The 17,839-nt window shown below is 38.2% G+C and overlaps 1 protein-coding gene across 1 annotated transcript in view; it reads left to right on the top strand.

Annotated features, from left to right (window-relative positions):
* Positions 1 to 17,839, top strand: part of KCNH8 (potassium voltage-gated channel subfamily H member 8) — a 387,230-nt gene that overhangs the window by 312,790 nt on the left and 56,601 nt on the right. The window contains exon 11 of the mRNA XM_027086541.1: positions 5,422 to 5,636. Within this exon, the coding sequence (XP_026942342.1) occupies positions 5,422 to 5,636 (215 nt within the window). The remainder of the gene's footprint in view (positions 1 to 5,421; positions 5,637 to 17,839) is intronic.

Here is a 17,839-nt window from a genome sequence, read left to right as displayed (position 1 = left end):
GAGGGCATTTCTGCCTTTTCGTGGAGAATCAATTCAGAGAAGAACATTGAAAATTGTTTTATCTGTGCTAGAAATTGAACAAAAAATGATTTCGTATTGAGAATAAGCTCTCGTAGCAATCATAGCAATCATTAACTCAATTCTGTCAAGGTGATGATAGGCTCTTTTCACTCCCTCAAAAATTCATAGGACAATTTGTGAATATTTTGTACCACAAAGTTGACTCCAACTATTAAGACATAATTGGTGTTCATTGAAATGTAAATGTCAGCTGAGAAAAGGTGACATGCAGGGTTAATGTAGAAAAATTGCTATCTGCAATTTTATGTGTTCCTCTTTTAAAAATCACTTTCATTTGTTTCTTTATCTGTTTGTTCATTTATTTATTCAACTATTATTTCTTGAGGGCCTACGAATAAATTAGGTACTGGTCTAAACGATATATTTGAACACCAGTGTAGAATGATAATGTTTAGAGTTTGTGTTAATTAAAAGTGGCTAATGCAGCACTTTTCATTTATTTTTAATTTTCATATTTAAGAACCTAATATCTGTGGACAACCCAACCCTTTACAAAGTATTTTCACATGTGGGACCTTAGTTACATTTTCCTAACACAAAGAGACAGATAAGAGAGGTATTTTCTCATTTTTCCAAAGTCAAAGCTAACCTAGGTCTTCAGACTCTGCATCCAGTGTCCTTTCCACCTCTGAACAATGCCTTTTATTCTATATGATCATTGTTAAGTCTGCAGTCTCTGGATTTTAGCTAGTAAGCTTCAAGACAGGTTATATTTGGGAAGAGAGAAGAGAACTAATATTGATTGATTCCCTAATGTGAGCTGGGTGTTGTATGTCCATTATCCAGTTCAAATCTTGCAACCCTATTAGGTTGCTATGATTATCCCCAGTTAGAGGTGCAGAGATGGGGGCAGCGAGGGGTAAAATACCAAATGGAAGAATGCTTTCCATTGCTTCCAATTGACTTCAGTTTACCACATCCCAGAGGAAAGATAGGGCTTGGCTTCCAAAGTTTGGGCTCAGTTCTTGATTCACTCCCTTATGTTTTTCTCCTTAATAGAAAGGCATGGAAGAGCAACTAAAAGAGTGTATTTATCCTCAGTGTGGCCAGCTCATTATCAGTGGGACAGTGAGACTCTGTACGTGTGTGTTTTTCAAGAGGAGGATTTAACACTCTTCCTGCCCACTTCTCAACTCTATGAAGTTAAAGACCAGTCATTCTATCATTTTTTATTCAAAATTAAAAGTGACAATCATTTCTAAATTTGCTTCAAAAACCTTTCTTTACCTGTGGGCTTCCTTAGTACCACTATCAGTTTTATAGTCTGTCCATTGGCACAGTCTGCTTTTAAAAGGGCATTTAGTGCCATTTACAGCAACATGGATGGACCTAGAGATTGTCATACTGATTAAAGTAAGTCAGACAAAGACAAATATATGATATCGCTTATATGCGGAAACTCAAAAAATGGTACAAATGAACTTATTTACAAAACAGAAATAGAGTCACAGATGTAGAAAGCAAATTTATGGTTACCAAGAGGGAAAGGTGGTGGAGGGATAAATTGGGAGATTGGGATTGACATATACACACTACTATATATAAAATAGATAACTAATAACCTACTGTATAGCACGGGGAACTGTACTCAATACTCTGTGATGACCTATATGGGAATAGAATCTAAAGAGTGGATATATGTATATGTATAACTGATTCACTTTTCCATACAGCAGAAACTAACACAACATTGTAAATTAACTATACTCCCATAAAATTTAATTTAAAATAAAATAAATAAAATTAAAGGGTGTTTAGTTATTTTTCTAGCAGCTTATGGTTTGATATACATGTAAGCAAATTAATGCACTATTTTTACATGTATATAATGTGGGTTTTTCCATAATTGTGGTGAATTTTTAAATTTGGTAACTAGCAACAGTTCTAGGAATGGAATACGAAGGCATCATCCCTGATACTATGTCACGATAGGTACAAATTTGGTGGCTTGTGTGTAAATACTATTGTTTGTAATACACAATTCCATCGGATTTTCTTATTTTATTTTATTTTTTTTAATTAATTAATTAATTTTTTTTTTGCGTTATGCGGGCCTCTCACTGTTGTGCCCTCTCCCGTTGCGGAGCACAGGCTCCGGACGCACAGGCTCAGCGGCCATGGCTCACGGGCCCAGCCGCTCCGCGGCATGTGGGATCTTCCTGGACCGGGGCACGAACCCGTGTCCCCTGCATCGGCAGGCAGACTCTCAACCACTGCGCCACCAGGGAAGACCCCGGATTTTCTTATGTTAAAAAAATTCTACTAACAACTAAAAGACTTAGTTCATTGCCTTGTGCTTCTGGCCCGCATTTCCTACATAAATTGAGCTTCCCGTAATTAACGTTTTCCCATCTTTCCTGCTACCATATATCTCTCAAAAATGCACGTGACCATTCGAAACACGCCTATGTTATATTGGGACTAAACCCAAAGATAATACGTAATATTTTCTCTCTGTGGTTAGCATTATTTCAACGGAGACTGACTATTTTACTTCCCCTACGGTAATATTATCTTATGGGCCAATTTAAATCAATACTGACTTTGATAAACTTAAGCACATGGCTTAAAATATAGATATTTAGTACATGTTCACTCTGCCAACAAAATAATTAATACATAATGTCGTAGGGGAAAAGTATCACCAAACAGCTGTCAAGCCATAATTTATTCAAACAATCCCGTCATCCTATCAATTCTTGAAGGCGTTCTTAATCTGATGCTTTTCGGGGAGGCAGTTGACACAGAGGCAGGGATTTTTCCAGGGATAGAATTTGTCTGCCTTATACACATTCATTTCATGTCCTGGTAATTGAACACTTTCTTCATTGTGGTTTAAAAGAAGATGACAAAGCACAGATAAATGCACTCTTCACAGATGGCATTAGTCTGCCTAATTATAATTAAACATAAGTTATAGCTCTAACCAGGATGGTTTGCACATGCATCCCATCAACGTTTTTTTTGCCCAATGGAAGAATAATGATTAGCAAATATCAGTAATGGAATTCTGAATAATAGAGACTCTAAGGGATCATAAATATCTTCTTTTCTTTTAGAAATAAAGATACTGAAACCCAGTGTAATTAAGAAACTTAGATATAGGCTCTAAATCTAGGTAGGGAGTAATCCACAAAATCGTAAAATGAGTGAGGGTGATGACCAGGCTTCACCTGAGGTCTGGCACACATGTCAGTGGTCCATAATTATCCATTGAATAAATAAATAAACTAGAATTCTTTCTAGGATGCCAAGTTTAGCAAGATGCTGGGGTCATTGTGGCCAAAATCACCAGGTATGAAAGTATGATGACCCTAACGTTTTTCCAAACACCAGTTGCTTCACAGAATATGTGAATTCTCACCGCGGCAACATGGTGCCTCATGGTAAATTCTCCTCAGATATACAAAATTTGAAAATCTGCTGTATTCAGTCCACCCTGGCTATATTTACATCTTGCATCAGTATCCAACTTTGAGTTTTTGAGCGGCAATTTAGATTTCTAAGAAAACGTGCAAGAAAAACAATTTCCAAGTTTAGCAGGACTGGTGACAACAGTAAATCAAACTTGAGTTCTTCAACACTATGTGGCTGTTTCTTGTCTTAGTGTCTATAAATATAGATTTTTTTTCTTCTGCCAAATGGGCTCAATTTCAAGGTTTTAATTCAAAGATAACACCTAGAATAATTTAAAATGTTTTGATCTGGCACAAATATTTATGAATATCTCAGGTATTCATGGTTGATGTGGCCCATCTCCTTTTACTGTCAAATTCAATAAAACAGACTTTTATGGAAGCCTGTTGCATGCCAGAGACTTTGCTTCCAGAAATGCTGGGCACAGTAAAACATAAAAGTTTCAAAGTTAAAAAAATTAATTGAATGAAGAATGGACGGGGCAATTTGTTCTATAACATTCCAAAGATATTATTTGCTTGGTGGTTTTTGGTGGGTCAATTAGTGGTTGTTGGTTCCCTGTGAAATGAAACAGAGCGGCCATAAAAATATATAAATAAATAAAAGTTATTTTATTTATTTATAGGCATGATGATATTTGAGGACAAAGCAAAGACGAAGTAGAAACTCCTAAGTGGGAGCCTTGAATCCAATGCCAGCATCCTTTGTGAACTTGGTCATATTACCTCAGCTTTTAACCTAAGTCTGTCTGAGAATTGAATGGATTTTCTTGCAGATTTCTCACATGGACGCTGAGTGAATGAATGGCTCTGTCTAAAACAAAACTGAAGCTGCAATCAGCTCTTTGTTAGTAATTACAATTATGCTCACCCTCCTGCCAGGTTAAACTGATTTGAATCAATTTTAAGATTTTAAAGATTCAAATGACTTGTCCAATATTATCTAATCAGCAAACTCGAGGAAGTAAGCTAGTTCCCAGACAGGTGAAGTGTAGCCTAAGACTGATCGACAGAGGTGTTAAAAAAGATCAGCGGTGCTGGCTGTGGGGTGGGACACAGAAAATGTGAATAAAGTAGTGTTAGATCATCTCTCCCCACAGTGGAAGAGCTCATAGTTTTTATTTATTCACTTTCTTTGTTGCTGGAGAAAATGGGATTTTTACACTGTCACAGAGCATTAAAACTATGACTTGTATCTTGCATTTCTCTGTAGTAGATTTCATGGTCTGTAATGCCCAGTAGTTGCCTCTGCCTCTCAACTCTCCTCCTCCATGCCCCGCCTCCTGTCTTGTAGACATGTTCAGAGATAAATAAAACAACCCAAGTATATTAGATGGTGATGTTTATATTACTGTCCAAAGTGCTAGAATCAAAATGATTAATATACCTCTTGATGGTCTAAACCTCAGAATCCTGGAGCATTTTTACAGTCAGAAAAACTGAGCCATTATTATTTCCCTGGAATGGTTAAAGCAACGGTGACGAAAAATGTCAACTGCTTTGTCTAAAGTCATTTACCAAATCCTGTGAGGGACCTGTCTGGAGCCCATGTATGACCTACAGTTCCTAATTCTCGGGCTCCTAGGCTTTATTCTCTAGACCAGTTTTCTCAACTGGGGACAGTTTCGATTGCCAAGGCGCATTAGGCAATGCCTGCAGGTATTTTGGGTGTCATCTCTGGGGGTGGATGATGTGAGATGCTACTAAACATTCTACCCTGTACGGAATACTCCCCCTGCCAGCAGAGAATGATGAGGCCCCAAATCTCAACCCTGCTGAGGCTGAGAAACCCTGCCCCAGATAAAGGTTCCTCTTCTCTTTCAGTGTAATTTCAGAGAAATGAAGCCTGTAAATCACACAAAGTTACCAGTCCCAAGCTTGCTTTTCATTAAAGCTACATGTCTCTTTTTTTCACTGTTTCAAGGGAAAGGAGATTTAATTGGAGCCAATCTATCAATTAAGGACCAAGTGATCAAGACCAATGCGGATGTGAAGGCGCTAACCTACTGTGATCTTCAGTGCATCATCCTCAAAGGACTCTTCGAAGTGCTGGACCTTTACCCAGAATATGCTCACAAATTTGTGGAAGACATTCAGCATGACCTCACATACAACCTTCGAGAAGGTCACGAGAGTGATGTAAGTCTCGCTTCTAATTAGTGCTGAGACCCAAACACATGGGGCCTGGAGATCATTTATAACAGGAAAGGCACATGTCCTGACCTCACTTCAAAAAGTCTCTGAGCAGATAAGGTAGGACTGTTCAGTTACTAATTGAGCAGTTAGATAATTAGCTACAAGTCAAACCTGGAGCTTGTTATCAACATTTTAGGAAAGTATTATTTACGGATGACTTCTCTTAATTCAGTTTCTTTCTTTTTTATTTTCGTGTGCTTATAGCCAGAATCAATTTCAGGGACATATAATATTCAGCTAGAGATGTGTGACTTCTCCCGAACTGAAAGATTTCTGGATAGAGTATGTGGTGCAGAGTTTGCTGTGTGTGTAATTATTCACTACTCCACTGGCTTGACATACATTTTGCTTAAGAATATCTTTTTATTTGTTAACCGGTACTCAAAACAGCCTATCTTAAAATGACTAAAAATGCACGGAAGGATTCAAGCCAAAGATTGTCACGCTGAAAGCATAATGAACATTTTCTGAAATTATATATTTGCCGCATGTTTCAGTTTATACAAACAGCTTTCCTGTCAAAATATGTACCAGACTGCATCCCGTGATTAAGCTGCTCATGAACATGACTTCATTAGATGTGTCAGAGAGACCAATGATTTAATAGGGATGATTGTTGAAAGGCAAACCAGAGCACGTACGCAGAGCATTCTCTATGAACAGAAGCCTTGATCTGCTGCCTTGAGCTGCCCCAGATATCTGCTATACTCGATTTTTTCCCTAAGGGTTTAAGAAACGAAGCTCTTGTTTTGACTAACACACTTGTGGGGACATTTTGTTCGTCATCAGTATTCTCCACTTGAAAGGTAAAGAATGAACCCAAATTGCGTATGACTTCATCTTGGTGGAGGATATCAAATGGCAGACAGTATGCAAATGGTATCCCTTTCTGACGTTCAAGATTACCACTCTTGAATGTGTGCTTCTCTCCGTTGGTGATGACAAGCAGCAGAGGAGGTATCGATATTTATTGCAAACTTACTTGTGCTAAATACTCTGCCTGTGTAAAACGTCTCATTTAGTGCTTAAAGCCACGGTTGAAGGTGAGTGTCAACTAGGTTTTACAGGACAGGAGGCAGATGCAGAATGGTTAAGTAACGTGTGTGAGGTCACACAAACTTGTAGGTGGCAGGGACAGAGTATGGGCACAGGGGTCTGTCATTTTAAAATCTGTAAACTCATAGTTATGTTGTCTCTTATTTATTTACTTATTTATTTTTGGCTGCGTTGGGTTTTCGTTGCTGCGCACGGGCTTTCTCTAGTTGTGCCGAGCGGGGGCAACTCTTCGCTGCGGTGCACGGGCTTCTCGTTGCGGTAGCTTCTCTTGTTGTGGAGCACGGGCTCTAGGCGCGCCAGCTTCAGTGGTTGCAGCACATGGGCTCAGTAGTTGTGACTCATGGGCTTAGTTGCTCCGCGGCATGTGAGATCTTCCCGGACCAAGGCTCAAACCCGTGTCCCCTGCATTGGCAGGCGGATTCTTAACCGCTGCGCCACCAGGGAAGTCCCCTGTTGTCTCTTCTTCTTGAAGACACTCATCTTGTCTTCCCTTTCAATAAATCGAGGTCTACGACTAAAGTTGCCTTTTGTGCTCTCCACGACAGTGTAATGTGACAACTATTTTTGAAGAGTGGAGGTGAGTTAGGGCATCAAAGTCACCAAAAAGAGAAAAAGAAATGAGGGAAGAGAGGAAGAGCCACCATTCCTCAGCATAGACAAATGGAAAATATGGGATCTCAACCCCTAGTTTCTTCTTAGTTGGTTACTTTTAAGGATTCTTACCTTTAATCCATTTTTTATCTTCTTCTTCTCTTTGCTGAAACATTAATCATAGTGATTTTAAAACTCCAATGTCTGAATTGCCAATGAGACTATTTTCGTTATCTGTTATTTCTCCTGTGTGTGGTTTTTTTTGTTTGTTTTCTTTTTGGTTATTTGGCCCCCACCCCTCTTTTTAACAGATATCATGATTTTGCTTCATTGTAGATGTTGTTTATGAAAAAGTGTTCACCTTCTTTCCCTCCAGATAGGGTTATAGTTTCTCTTGGCAGGCAGCTAGAGTACCAGCAAATCACTTTCATCCTGCTCACCGTTCCTCTTCATCTTTGTTAGGCTGATCTGTTTCAGTTTTGCCCTTACTCTGGTGCTATAGCTCTCACTCCTAAGTGAGACATGATTTTTTTCAGGATCTCAGCTAAAATCCTTGGATGTTCACCAAGGCTCCTCCAATTTGGCAGGCCTTGAATTCCAGCCTGCATCTCCTGAGCATCACATGGTTATGGAAATCATCTGGTTTCTTGGAGCACCACCCTGTGTAGGCTCAAATGGGGAGCTGGCTGATGCCTCAAGGGCCCCATTGATGCAGTTCCCTCCTCTCTGGGGTTTATTCATCAAATCCCAGGTGGTTTGGTACACCTAAACGTCCTCGTCCAGGAAGACTGTTCCTTTCTCTTACACCTCACGCTGAAACAGCCGATTCTCTCAGGAAAACATCTGGATAAACATGGTCCTCACCCTGATGGACTTCCCTTTTCCCAGGCAACACAGCCCTTCAAGTCTGACGTACGTTGCTTGCTCTCCAGTGCTTTCAAACAGTTATTTTATATATTTTGTCCAGATGTATAATTATTTTTTAGTTCAATGTAAGCTCTTTCATTGTGGCTGAAACCAAAAGTCTTGCTTCTTTACAGAGGACTCCTTCTAAGTTACACTTTAAGGGCTAATGGGAACTGGCACTTACCTCTGAGACCCTTATCGTTTTATATTTTGTGTTTCCTCATCTTGTATCACTCAGAAGTTCTATTTACAGTATATCCAAGATCCTGGGGTGCTATACCTTCTAAAGGTAAATTTGGACCACCCTGACCCATAATTTCATACCCCGGGGGAGAAGTCTTGTGCTGTTTCCAAGGATACTATGACTTTGGGGGGAGCTTCTATTCTGACGATTACCTATGGTCATGGATTCCTACTCTCTGCTCTGCAACTCTGGTGTAAGACCAGAGTGGAACCCAGCCCCCTCCTTAATTCCCACACACGTGCAAACAAAACTATCCAATCACACAGGGTTTCTGATGGGTTGAAGCCTGTGTGAAAGGTTGGTCAATGAGTTCTAGAAGGAGGAACATTTGCATGATGGAAATGCAAACAGTATAAATGTGACTTCACTCTATATCCTTAATCTTAAAACTCCTGTGGCCTCCCTGCCCCATTGTTCAGCCCTTTATTCTTGCTCTCACCTCCTCTCCTCTCTTCATCCTCTCCCTTCATCCACAAATTCCCCATTGTTTCTGACACATATTAGCTTAACTCTCTCTGTTTGATTGCCTTGTGTCTTTCTAATTTTCCCTTCTGAATATCACCTTCTATCCCAAGTAGCTTATAAACTATCAGGTGACAGAACGTTACCAGAACATCTGGATAAAGAGGAGACTGATCATCAACCCATTTTGAAATAAAATAAAATAAAAACCCATTTGAAATAAAGACCAAAGAAGCATTTTAAGAAATAGTCAAAAGGTATGCATGTAAGAGCAAGCTGTGACTCTAGAACTCTGATAAATTACGTAACTTTAGAATAGCAGCTCATCCAATTCCCACAGGAAAACTAATTAAAATGTGTAAAATATTTTCTAAGTTTGTGAAAAGGCTAGCTAGTACTGTTTCGATCTCCTGCTAATTAGGAGTTTTATGCACTCAGTGTATTCTCTGTGTTTGCCCTTATTTATATCTCCTGGATGACCCCAATAATGACATAGATTAATTTAGCTATTTCTGTTTATGGAGATGCTAAGAAATTTGCTTCACAGCTTCTCATGGTAAACCCTATAAAATTGATTCTAGCACAGACCCATCTGTTGTTGGTTGTGAAATTTAGTTTGCCTTAACATAAGAATTTTGAATTTGAGATAAATAGTGATGGAAGAGTATCTAAAATATGTTTTCAAACATTAATAGTGCTAAAACACTGGAGATCAGCTATTGCTATGGCTGTGTGTAGATATGCTCTGGGTTTGCACATTGTGGACTCTGACTTGGTGGTGAGGTTGTGAAGCAGCAGATGGCAATGGTTGTCGGAAAAAGGTGATAAATTCTCCGGTTTTACCTTAACAGGGGTTACTCGATGAAACCTATTAACTTTTTTTTGTCATTTTTTTTACTGAAGTATAGTTGATTTACAGTGTTTCAAGTATACAGCAAAGTGATTCAGTTATACATTTATATATGCATTCTTTTTCAGATTATTTTCCATTACAGGTTATGTACAAAATATTGAGTATAGTTCCCTGTGCTCTACAGTAGGCCTTGTTTATCTATTTTGTATATAATAGTGTGTATATGTTAATCCCAAACCCCTAATTTATCCCTCCTCCCTTTCCCCTTTGGTAACCATAGTTTGTTTTCTGTGTCTGTGAGTCTGTTTCTATTTTGTAAATAAATTCATTTGTATCATTTTTTAGATTCCACATACAAATGATTTCATATGATATTTGTCTTTATCTAATTTACTTCATTTAGTATGATAATCTCTAAGTTCATCCATGTTGCTGCAAATGGCATTATTTCGTTCTTTTTTATGGCTGAGTAATATTCCATTGTGTATATGTACCACATCTTCTTTATCCATTTTTCTGTTGATGGACATTTAGGTTGCTTCCATGTCTTGGCTATGGTAAATAGTACTGCTATAAACATTGGGGTGCATGTATTTTTTTGAGTTAGAGTTTTCATCCTTTCCGGATATATTCCCAGGAGTGGGATAGCTGAACTGTATTGCAACTCTGTTTTTAAAGGAACCTCCCTACTGTTCTCCACAGTGGCTGCACCAATTTACATTCCCACCAACAGTGTAGGAGGGTTCCATTTTCTCCACACCCTCTCCAGCATTTATTATTTGTAGGCTTTTTGATGATAGCCATTCTGACCAGTGTGAGGTAAAACCTCTTTGTAGTTTTGATGTGCATTTCTCTAATAATTAGCAATGTTGAGTATCTTTTCATGTGCCTATTGGCCATCAGTATGTCTTTGGAGAAATGTCTATTTAGGTCTTCTGCCCATTTTTTGATTGGAAACCTATTACAGTTTAAGTGTGTTGGTTACCTCATTTTTTCCCTTAGTGTTCCATTATTTTTATATACTCTGATCAGCATAAAAAATAAAGTCTCCTCCTTCACTCTCCCCACCCTTTAGTAACGAGAGAGATATTTCCCTAGGTTCCTGAGTGTCAGTGGCCTCTGGGTGAAGGTCTTTGAAATGCCACCTCCACTACAGCACAGGAGGTTACACCAAATTTCAGAGAAGGTTCCTGAACAGAGACAAGGGAGCCTGTGAGGAGCACCCACTTTTAGCAGCTTTCCTCCAGTTTTGATGTATTAGATGGTACGTGGGTGATTTATGGTGCTGACCCATAGCTGCTCAGAACCTCAAGCTTCATCACAGTACCCCAAACCCCCCATCAACACACACTCTCTCTACACACCAAGCACCATATTTCAATAGTGTAGTTACAAAACTACGCACTCCAGTCTTGACTCTCGAGTGAAACAAGCACATTTATAGACATAATTAATGGAAAACTTTCCAGAGTGGTCATATACATCAGATAACACCTATATATTAAACATAATTAAATGTAAAAGTTACATGCTAATGGGAGAGTCAACTTGCTCTCACTAGCCTGTGGGGTGTGTATGGGGTGGGAGGGTGGACAGGTAGGTACTGAGACATATCTCCCTGACCATGACAAAAGAGAAGTGATGTAATGGTTCTCCCTGTCTCTATTCTTTTTCTTTAAATTGAGTTATAATTAACAAACAATATTAGATTAGATTAAGATGTACAACATAGTGATTCAATATTTTTAGATCTTATAAAATGATCACCACAATAAATCCAGTTGCCATCTAGCACCATACAAAGTTGTTACAATATTATTGACTGTATTCCCTATGTGTATGTTACATCCCTGTGACTTATTTATTTTGTAGCCAGTTTTTTTTTTCACTAGTCAGAATTTTTTACCTCTTAATCCCCTTCACCTATTTCATTCCACCCCCCAACCCTCTCCCCTCTGACAATCGCCAGTTTGTTTCTGTTTTGTTTGTTCTTTTGTCTTTTAGATTCCACATATAAGTGAAATCATACAGTACATGATTTTCTCTGTCTGACTTATTTCTCTTAGCATAATACTCTCCAGGTTCATCCATGCTGCTGCAAGTGCCAGGATTTTATTATTTTTATGGCTGAGTAATATTGTGTTGTATAGTATACCACATCTTCTTTATCCATTCATATATCGATGGATACCTAGACTGTTTCCATGTCTTGGTTATAGTAAGTAGTGCTGCAGTGAACATGGGAGTGCATACATCTTTTCAAATTAGTGTTTTCATTTTCTTCAGATAACTACTCAGAATTGGAATTGTTGGATCATATGGTATTTCTATTTTAAGTTTTTTGAGGAACTTCCACACTGCTTTCTGTAGTGGCTACATTAATTTACATTTCCACCAATAGCACACGAGGGTTCCCTTTTCCCAACATCCTTGCCAGCACCTGTTATTTATTGTCCCTTTTGTGATAACCGTACTTAAAGTGTGAGGTGATAGCTCATTTACATTTCCCTGATGATTAGTGATGTTGAGCATCTTTTCATGTGCCTGTTGACCATCCGTATGTCTTCTTCGGAAAAATGTCTATTTAGGTCTTCTGCCCATTTTTTAATTGGGTTATCTCGTTTTTTGATACTGAGTTGTATGAGTTCTTTGTATATTTTGGTATCAACCACTGATTGGATATATCATTTACAAATACCTTCTCCCATTCAGTAGGTTGCCTTTTTGTTTTGTTGGTAGTTTCCTTCCCGTGTAAAAGCTTCGTAGTATGATGTAGTCCCATTTGTTTATTTTTGCTTTTGTTTCCTCTACCTGAGGAGTCATATCCAAAAAAATATTGCTAAGACCAATGTCAAAGAAGTTCCTGCCTATGTTTTCTTCCAGGAGTTTTATGGTTTCAGGTCTTACATTTAAACCTTTAGTCCATTTTGAGTTTATTTTTGTATATGGCATGAGAAAGTGGTTCAATTTCATTCCTTTACAAGTAGCTGTCCAGTTTCCCCAACACCATTTGTCAAAGAGACTTTTTCTGCTTTGAATAATCTTGCCTCCTTTGTCATAGATTAACTGACGATATAAGTGTGGGTTTATCTCTCAGCTCTCTCTTCTATGCCATTGAGTTTCGTATCTGTTTTTGTGCCAGTACCATACTCTCTGATTACTAGCTCTGTAGCATAGTTTCAAATTTAGGATCCTGATACCTTCAGATTTGTTCTTCTTTCTCAAAATTACTTTGGTTATTTGTGGTCTTTTGTGGTTCCAAAAAACTTGGGGGATTATTTGTTCTAGTTTTGTGAAAAATGCCATTAGTATTCTGTAGGGATTGCATTGAATGTGCAGATTGCTTTATGTAGTATGAATATTTTAACGATATTGATTCTTCCAATCCATAAGCATGGTATAATTTTCCATTTGTTTGTGTCGTCTTCAATTTCTTTCCTCAATGTCTTATAGTTTTCAGAATACAGGTCCTTTGCCTCCTTGGTTAAATGTATTCCTAAATATTTTGTTCTCTTTGTTGAAATTATAAATGGGATTGTTTTCTTTATTTCTCTTTCTGATAGTTTGTTATTAATGTGTAGAAACACAATAGATTTCTGGATATTAATTTTGTATCCTGCAACTTCAATTAGTTCTAATAGTTTTTTGGGGAGGGTTCTATATGCAGTATCGTATATCTGTAAATATATGCATACATACTATCATATCATCTGTAAATAGTGACAGTTTTACTTCTTCTTCTTTAATTTGGATGACTTTTTTCTTTTTCTTGCCTAATTGCTATAGCTAGGACTTCCGATACTATGTTGAATAAAAGAGGAGATTGGGGATTCTTGTCTTCTTGTTTATTTTAGAGGAAAAGCTTTCAGCTTTTCACCATTGAGTATGATGTTAGCTGTACGTTTGTCATATATGGCCTTTATGATGTTGAGGTGCATTCCCTCTATATCTACTTTTTCTAGAGTTTTTATCATAAGTGCATGTAGAATTTTGTCAAATGTTTTTTTTCTTTCTGTACCTTGAAGGAGTGGCCTTGTGGGATGTGGGAGCATCCCCTGTGTAGATTGCTTGCACCCATCCTTGCCTCTTTTCTTAAACCCTTACCCACCCTATTTCCTCAAGTCTACAGGAGAAACCTTTTCAAAATATAAATTGGAACATGTCATTCTGTTGCTTAAAGTATTTCAATGGATCCTCATGAACTGTTAATAAAATCCAGACTTCTCACCATAACTTTCAAGATTCTCTGCATTCCAACTCCTGCCTGTCGTTCAAACTTATCTGATACATCAGATATCAACTTGTGTCCAGCATTGCATTCCAGCAAACTGGCCTGCTTTCCCTTCCTTACACATGCCAGGTGCCTGCCTGCCTCTCATGCCTCAGGGCCTTTGCATTGCTATTTTCTCTTTCTCCAGTGCTACTCCCCTGACCTTACCTGACTGCCTGCCCTGGAGTTTGCCTCTCCCAGTTATCCTCTGTCACATCACCTTGTTTATCTTTTTCATAGCGTTTAACAAGATCTCAGTTACTTTAAAATGTATGTTTTCATGTTCATTGTCAGTTTCTCCTGCCAGAATGTCTATTTTATTCAGGCTTTGTCTTGTTCTATATATATCCTCAGTGCCTAAATCAGAGCATGGTGCAGAATCAACATTTAATATATATTTGATACTTGAATGAATAAATGTCAAAAATCTTACTTTGGGACCTGGAACCTATGTGAAATTTTGAGAAAATGAATTAAGTCCTAAAGAGAGCAGCCTATATAGCCAGTAAATGGAGTCTAAAATGAAAAGTTATGGGACTTTAGAATTACATATCTTAGAAGTAACAAAAGCAAAGAGAGTGTCAATAGTAGGATTTGAAAGAACAAATTAAAAGAACAGCTAAATTGCAAAACAGCAATTTTTCAGCTCCCGTAAGTTCAGGACAAGAAGGTTTCAAAAGCCATAGGAGGAATTTAAGCTGAAAAATAGGGAAAAAAACCTCTTGCTATGTAGGTAATATAATTTCTCCAAGTGGTTTGGTATAGTAGGTGTTAAGATGGAAAAAAAAAAAAAAAAAAGATCTACCTTCAAATCTAAGGTAACACATATATTTTCTATAGACATAGATTAACTGTTACAACACTAATACCCCCAGAAAGTAGAGAACTTTTAAACATCAAATAATTCTGAACTGTTATTCACCTCACTTTTATTGCCCAGGGCATGAGGCCACAAATTTTTTGGATGAAGCGAGCACGTGGAAAACTCCAGGGTCTGGTAGAGCAGCTTATCTATGGTTATAAAATATTTGATCAGAATGTAATACACAGGTCTGTTGCCCTAAGTGGTAAACTTAGGTAACTAGGTATAAGGTCTGTAGTATATATGATGGTCAAGCATGTCTCATATTTCTTAATCAGCATTAGCCTCAGTGGAATCTGAATATGAATTTATATTTCTATTTGGGTATGGACCATAAGTCTTTAATATGCAAAGGTGAATCTTTATGTTTTCAGTTTTATGTTTTCAGAAGGCAGCCCTATCTCCAGTTTTATGTTTTCAGAAGGCAGCCCTATCTCAAATGCAAATGTCATTGGAAAAAGCATCTGATTCCCAGGCCCTATTTGAGTTATGTTCACTTGAACCTCTTGGCACTAGACAATTAAGCTGTACTGTATCCATGAGGTGCGACTCCTTGCTTCTTCCCTTAGATAAAAACAAACCTGAATGGGTCTTTCAAGGGAAGTCTGTGATTTTCCAATATCTCTTGCTTCCTATGTGACTATATTACAACTTTTTTCAAGATTATAGTGAAAAGAGAGTGATTTCCAAAGGAGGGACTTGGTTTAAATTTAGTCCCCATTTCAGTCTCAAATAAGATGGGGCTGCCTGGAAGCAATTTTCTTGAAAATGATTTACTGAATAGTAATAATTTTAAAAATCATATCTGACAGCCCAGATACTTAGCTCTTCAAGAGTAGCCTGTGTGTAGGTGCGCATCTGCTAACACAGTCTTGTGTAATAAGAGAACATAATTAATTCTGCACCTTTCTGAGATAATTGTTCTTAGAAAATTGCATACTGAAGGACTCACATGGCATTTTACCATGTCAGCTTTCCCTGCCATCCCAGGCTCAACAAGTGTTTTGCTGGTTGTGTATTTTAAAATACTCTCCCTTAGGGAGCAAACCCCCTTCCCTGAAGCATCTTGTGGTGAACGGTTTTACCTACCCTACACTTTTATGGTGCTTAAGACAGTGTCAGGTATGCTGGGGAAAGCTCAGTAAGTAATGGCCTGGAAACTGTACCTGCATCCAGTGTATATTTTATGTTCTGAAACACTCATACAGGTGTTTTCCAGTGGATTCAGAAGTTGTGGCAAACATAGTACCTTGAAGGAAGAGATCGTGTTTCAGTGTTCTCAGAGCCTAGTATTGTGTTCCTGCTTGTGGCACTGAGTAAATGAAGATTGCTGTTGAATTTCTTGCATATGTCGACCCGTCCTACTTGCTCTGGCTGCAGCACAGTGACCCTCATTTTCCTCTTCTCTTCTTAGTGGTTGCTGTGCTTCCTGCTTCATTCCCTCTACTATATCAGTCTTGTCCCCACCTTTTGCCCCTTAAGGAAGATTTTAGGGAGGACTGGATTCTAAGTTTACACTCCCCTCTACCCCTGAAGTTTTGTTTCTCCTGCTTGGGCCCCAGCTTCAGAGAGACGAAGGCTTTATAACTTCCAAATGCTGTAAAGCAAAAGAAAGAGGTTACCCTCACCCCTTCTCAAAAGACAGACTGATTGTTTTTAAAATTTTTATTTTAGGACAGTTAGTGTGGGGCATTGGCAAAAGGGCCAGCCTGAGAAGCCTGGTAAACTTGGGGGCAATTTAGAAGGAGGACATCTACTGTAGGCAACAGAAATCCAACTCAATCGTATACGCCCGTGTAACTTACCACCAGAAACGAGAAATAGAACATGTCCATTCCCCCAGAAAGTTCCATCGTGCCTGCTCCCAGTCAGTCTTCCAACCCCCACTATCTGATTTCTATCGACATAGATTCGTTTTGCCAGTATTTCGGTGTCATAAAAATGGAATCATTCAATATGTACCCTTTTGAAGCTGGCTTCTTTTGCTTAACCTAATGTTTTTGAGATACATCCATGTTGTTGAGTATATCAAAATTTCTTTTTTATTGCTAAATATTCCATTATATTGATATATGATTTTCAAATCCATTCTCCTGTTGATGGATTCTGTTGTTTCCAGTTTGGGATTCTTATGAATAAGGTTGCTTTAAACATTCTTATCTATGAACTTTTGTGGACATATACTTTCATTTTTCTTGAGTAAATACCTAGGAATGAAACTGCTGGATCCTAGAGAAGTAATTCATCAAGCTGTTCACTTAAGATGTGTGCATTTATTGTACGTTAATTATATCTTCAGAAACTATTGCAAATCAAAACAGAAATGCAGTTTTAAAAACAAATTAAATTATTATTGGTTTAACTCACCTATTTAAGACACTAAATGAACAACAATTTGTATTTTTCATTTCAATAAAGCTTATAAATCCGTGGCAAAAATAATAAACAAAGTGATCTGAAAACTGAAACCAGAATGAAAATCAACCTAAACTCTAAAATGCAAACAAGGCAGCAGGATCACAGAAGCCAAGTGCTGTGGACTGAATGTTTGTGTTCCCCCCCCAAAGTTCATATGTTGAAACCTAACCCTGAATGTGATGGTATTAGGAGGTGGGGGCTCTTGGAGGTGATTAAGTCATGAGGATGGAGCCCCCATGAATGGGATTTGTGCCCTTATGAAATAGACCCTGAGAACTCCCTGAGTCCCCTGCCATGTGAGGACATGGTAAGAGGACACCCATGTATAAACCAGGAAGTGGGCCCTTGCCAGATACAGAATCTTCCAGTGCCTTGATCTTGGACTTCCCAGCCTCCAGAACTGTGAGAAATAAATTTCTGTTGCTTTTGACTGAAAGAAAGAAAGAAAGAAAGAAAGAAAGAAAGAAAGAAAGAAAGAAAGAAA

Source organism: Aethalodelphis obliquidens, unplaced genomic scaffold (genome assembly GCF_003676395.1).
Source record: "Aethalodelphis obliquidens isolate GAN/ISIS:26980383/991018 unplaced genomic scaffold, ASM367639v1 scaffold56, whole genome shotgun sequence".
Taxonomy (NCBI): Eukaryota; Metazoa; Chordata; class Mammalia; order Artiodactyla; family Delphinidae; genus Aethalodelphis; species Aethalodelphis obliquidens.
Note: the sequence above shows the minus strand (reverse complement) of the source record. Positions and strands in the feature narration are given on the sequence as shown.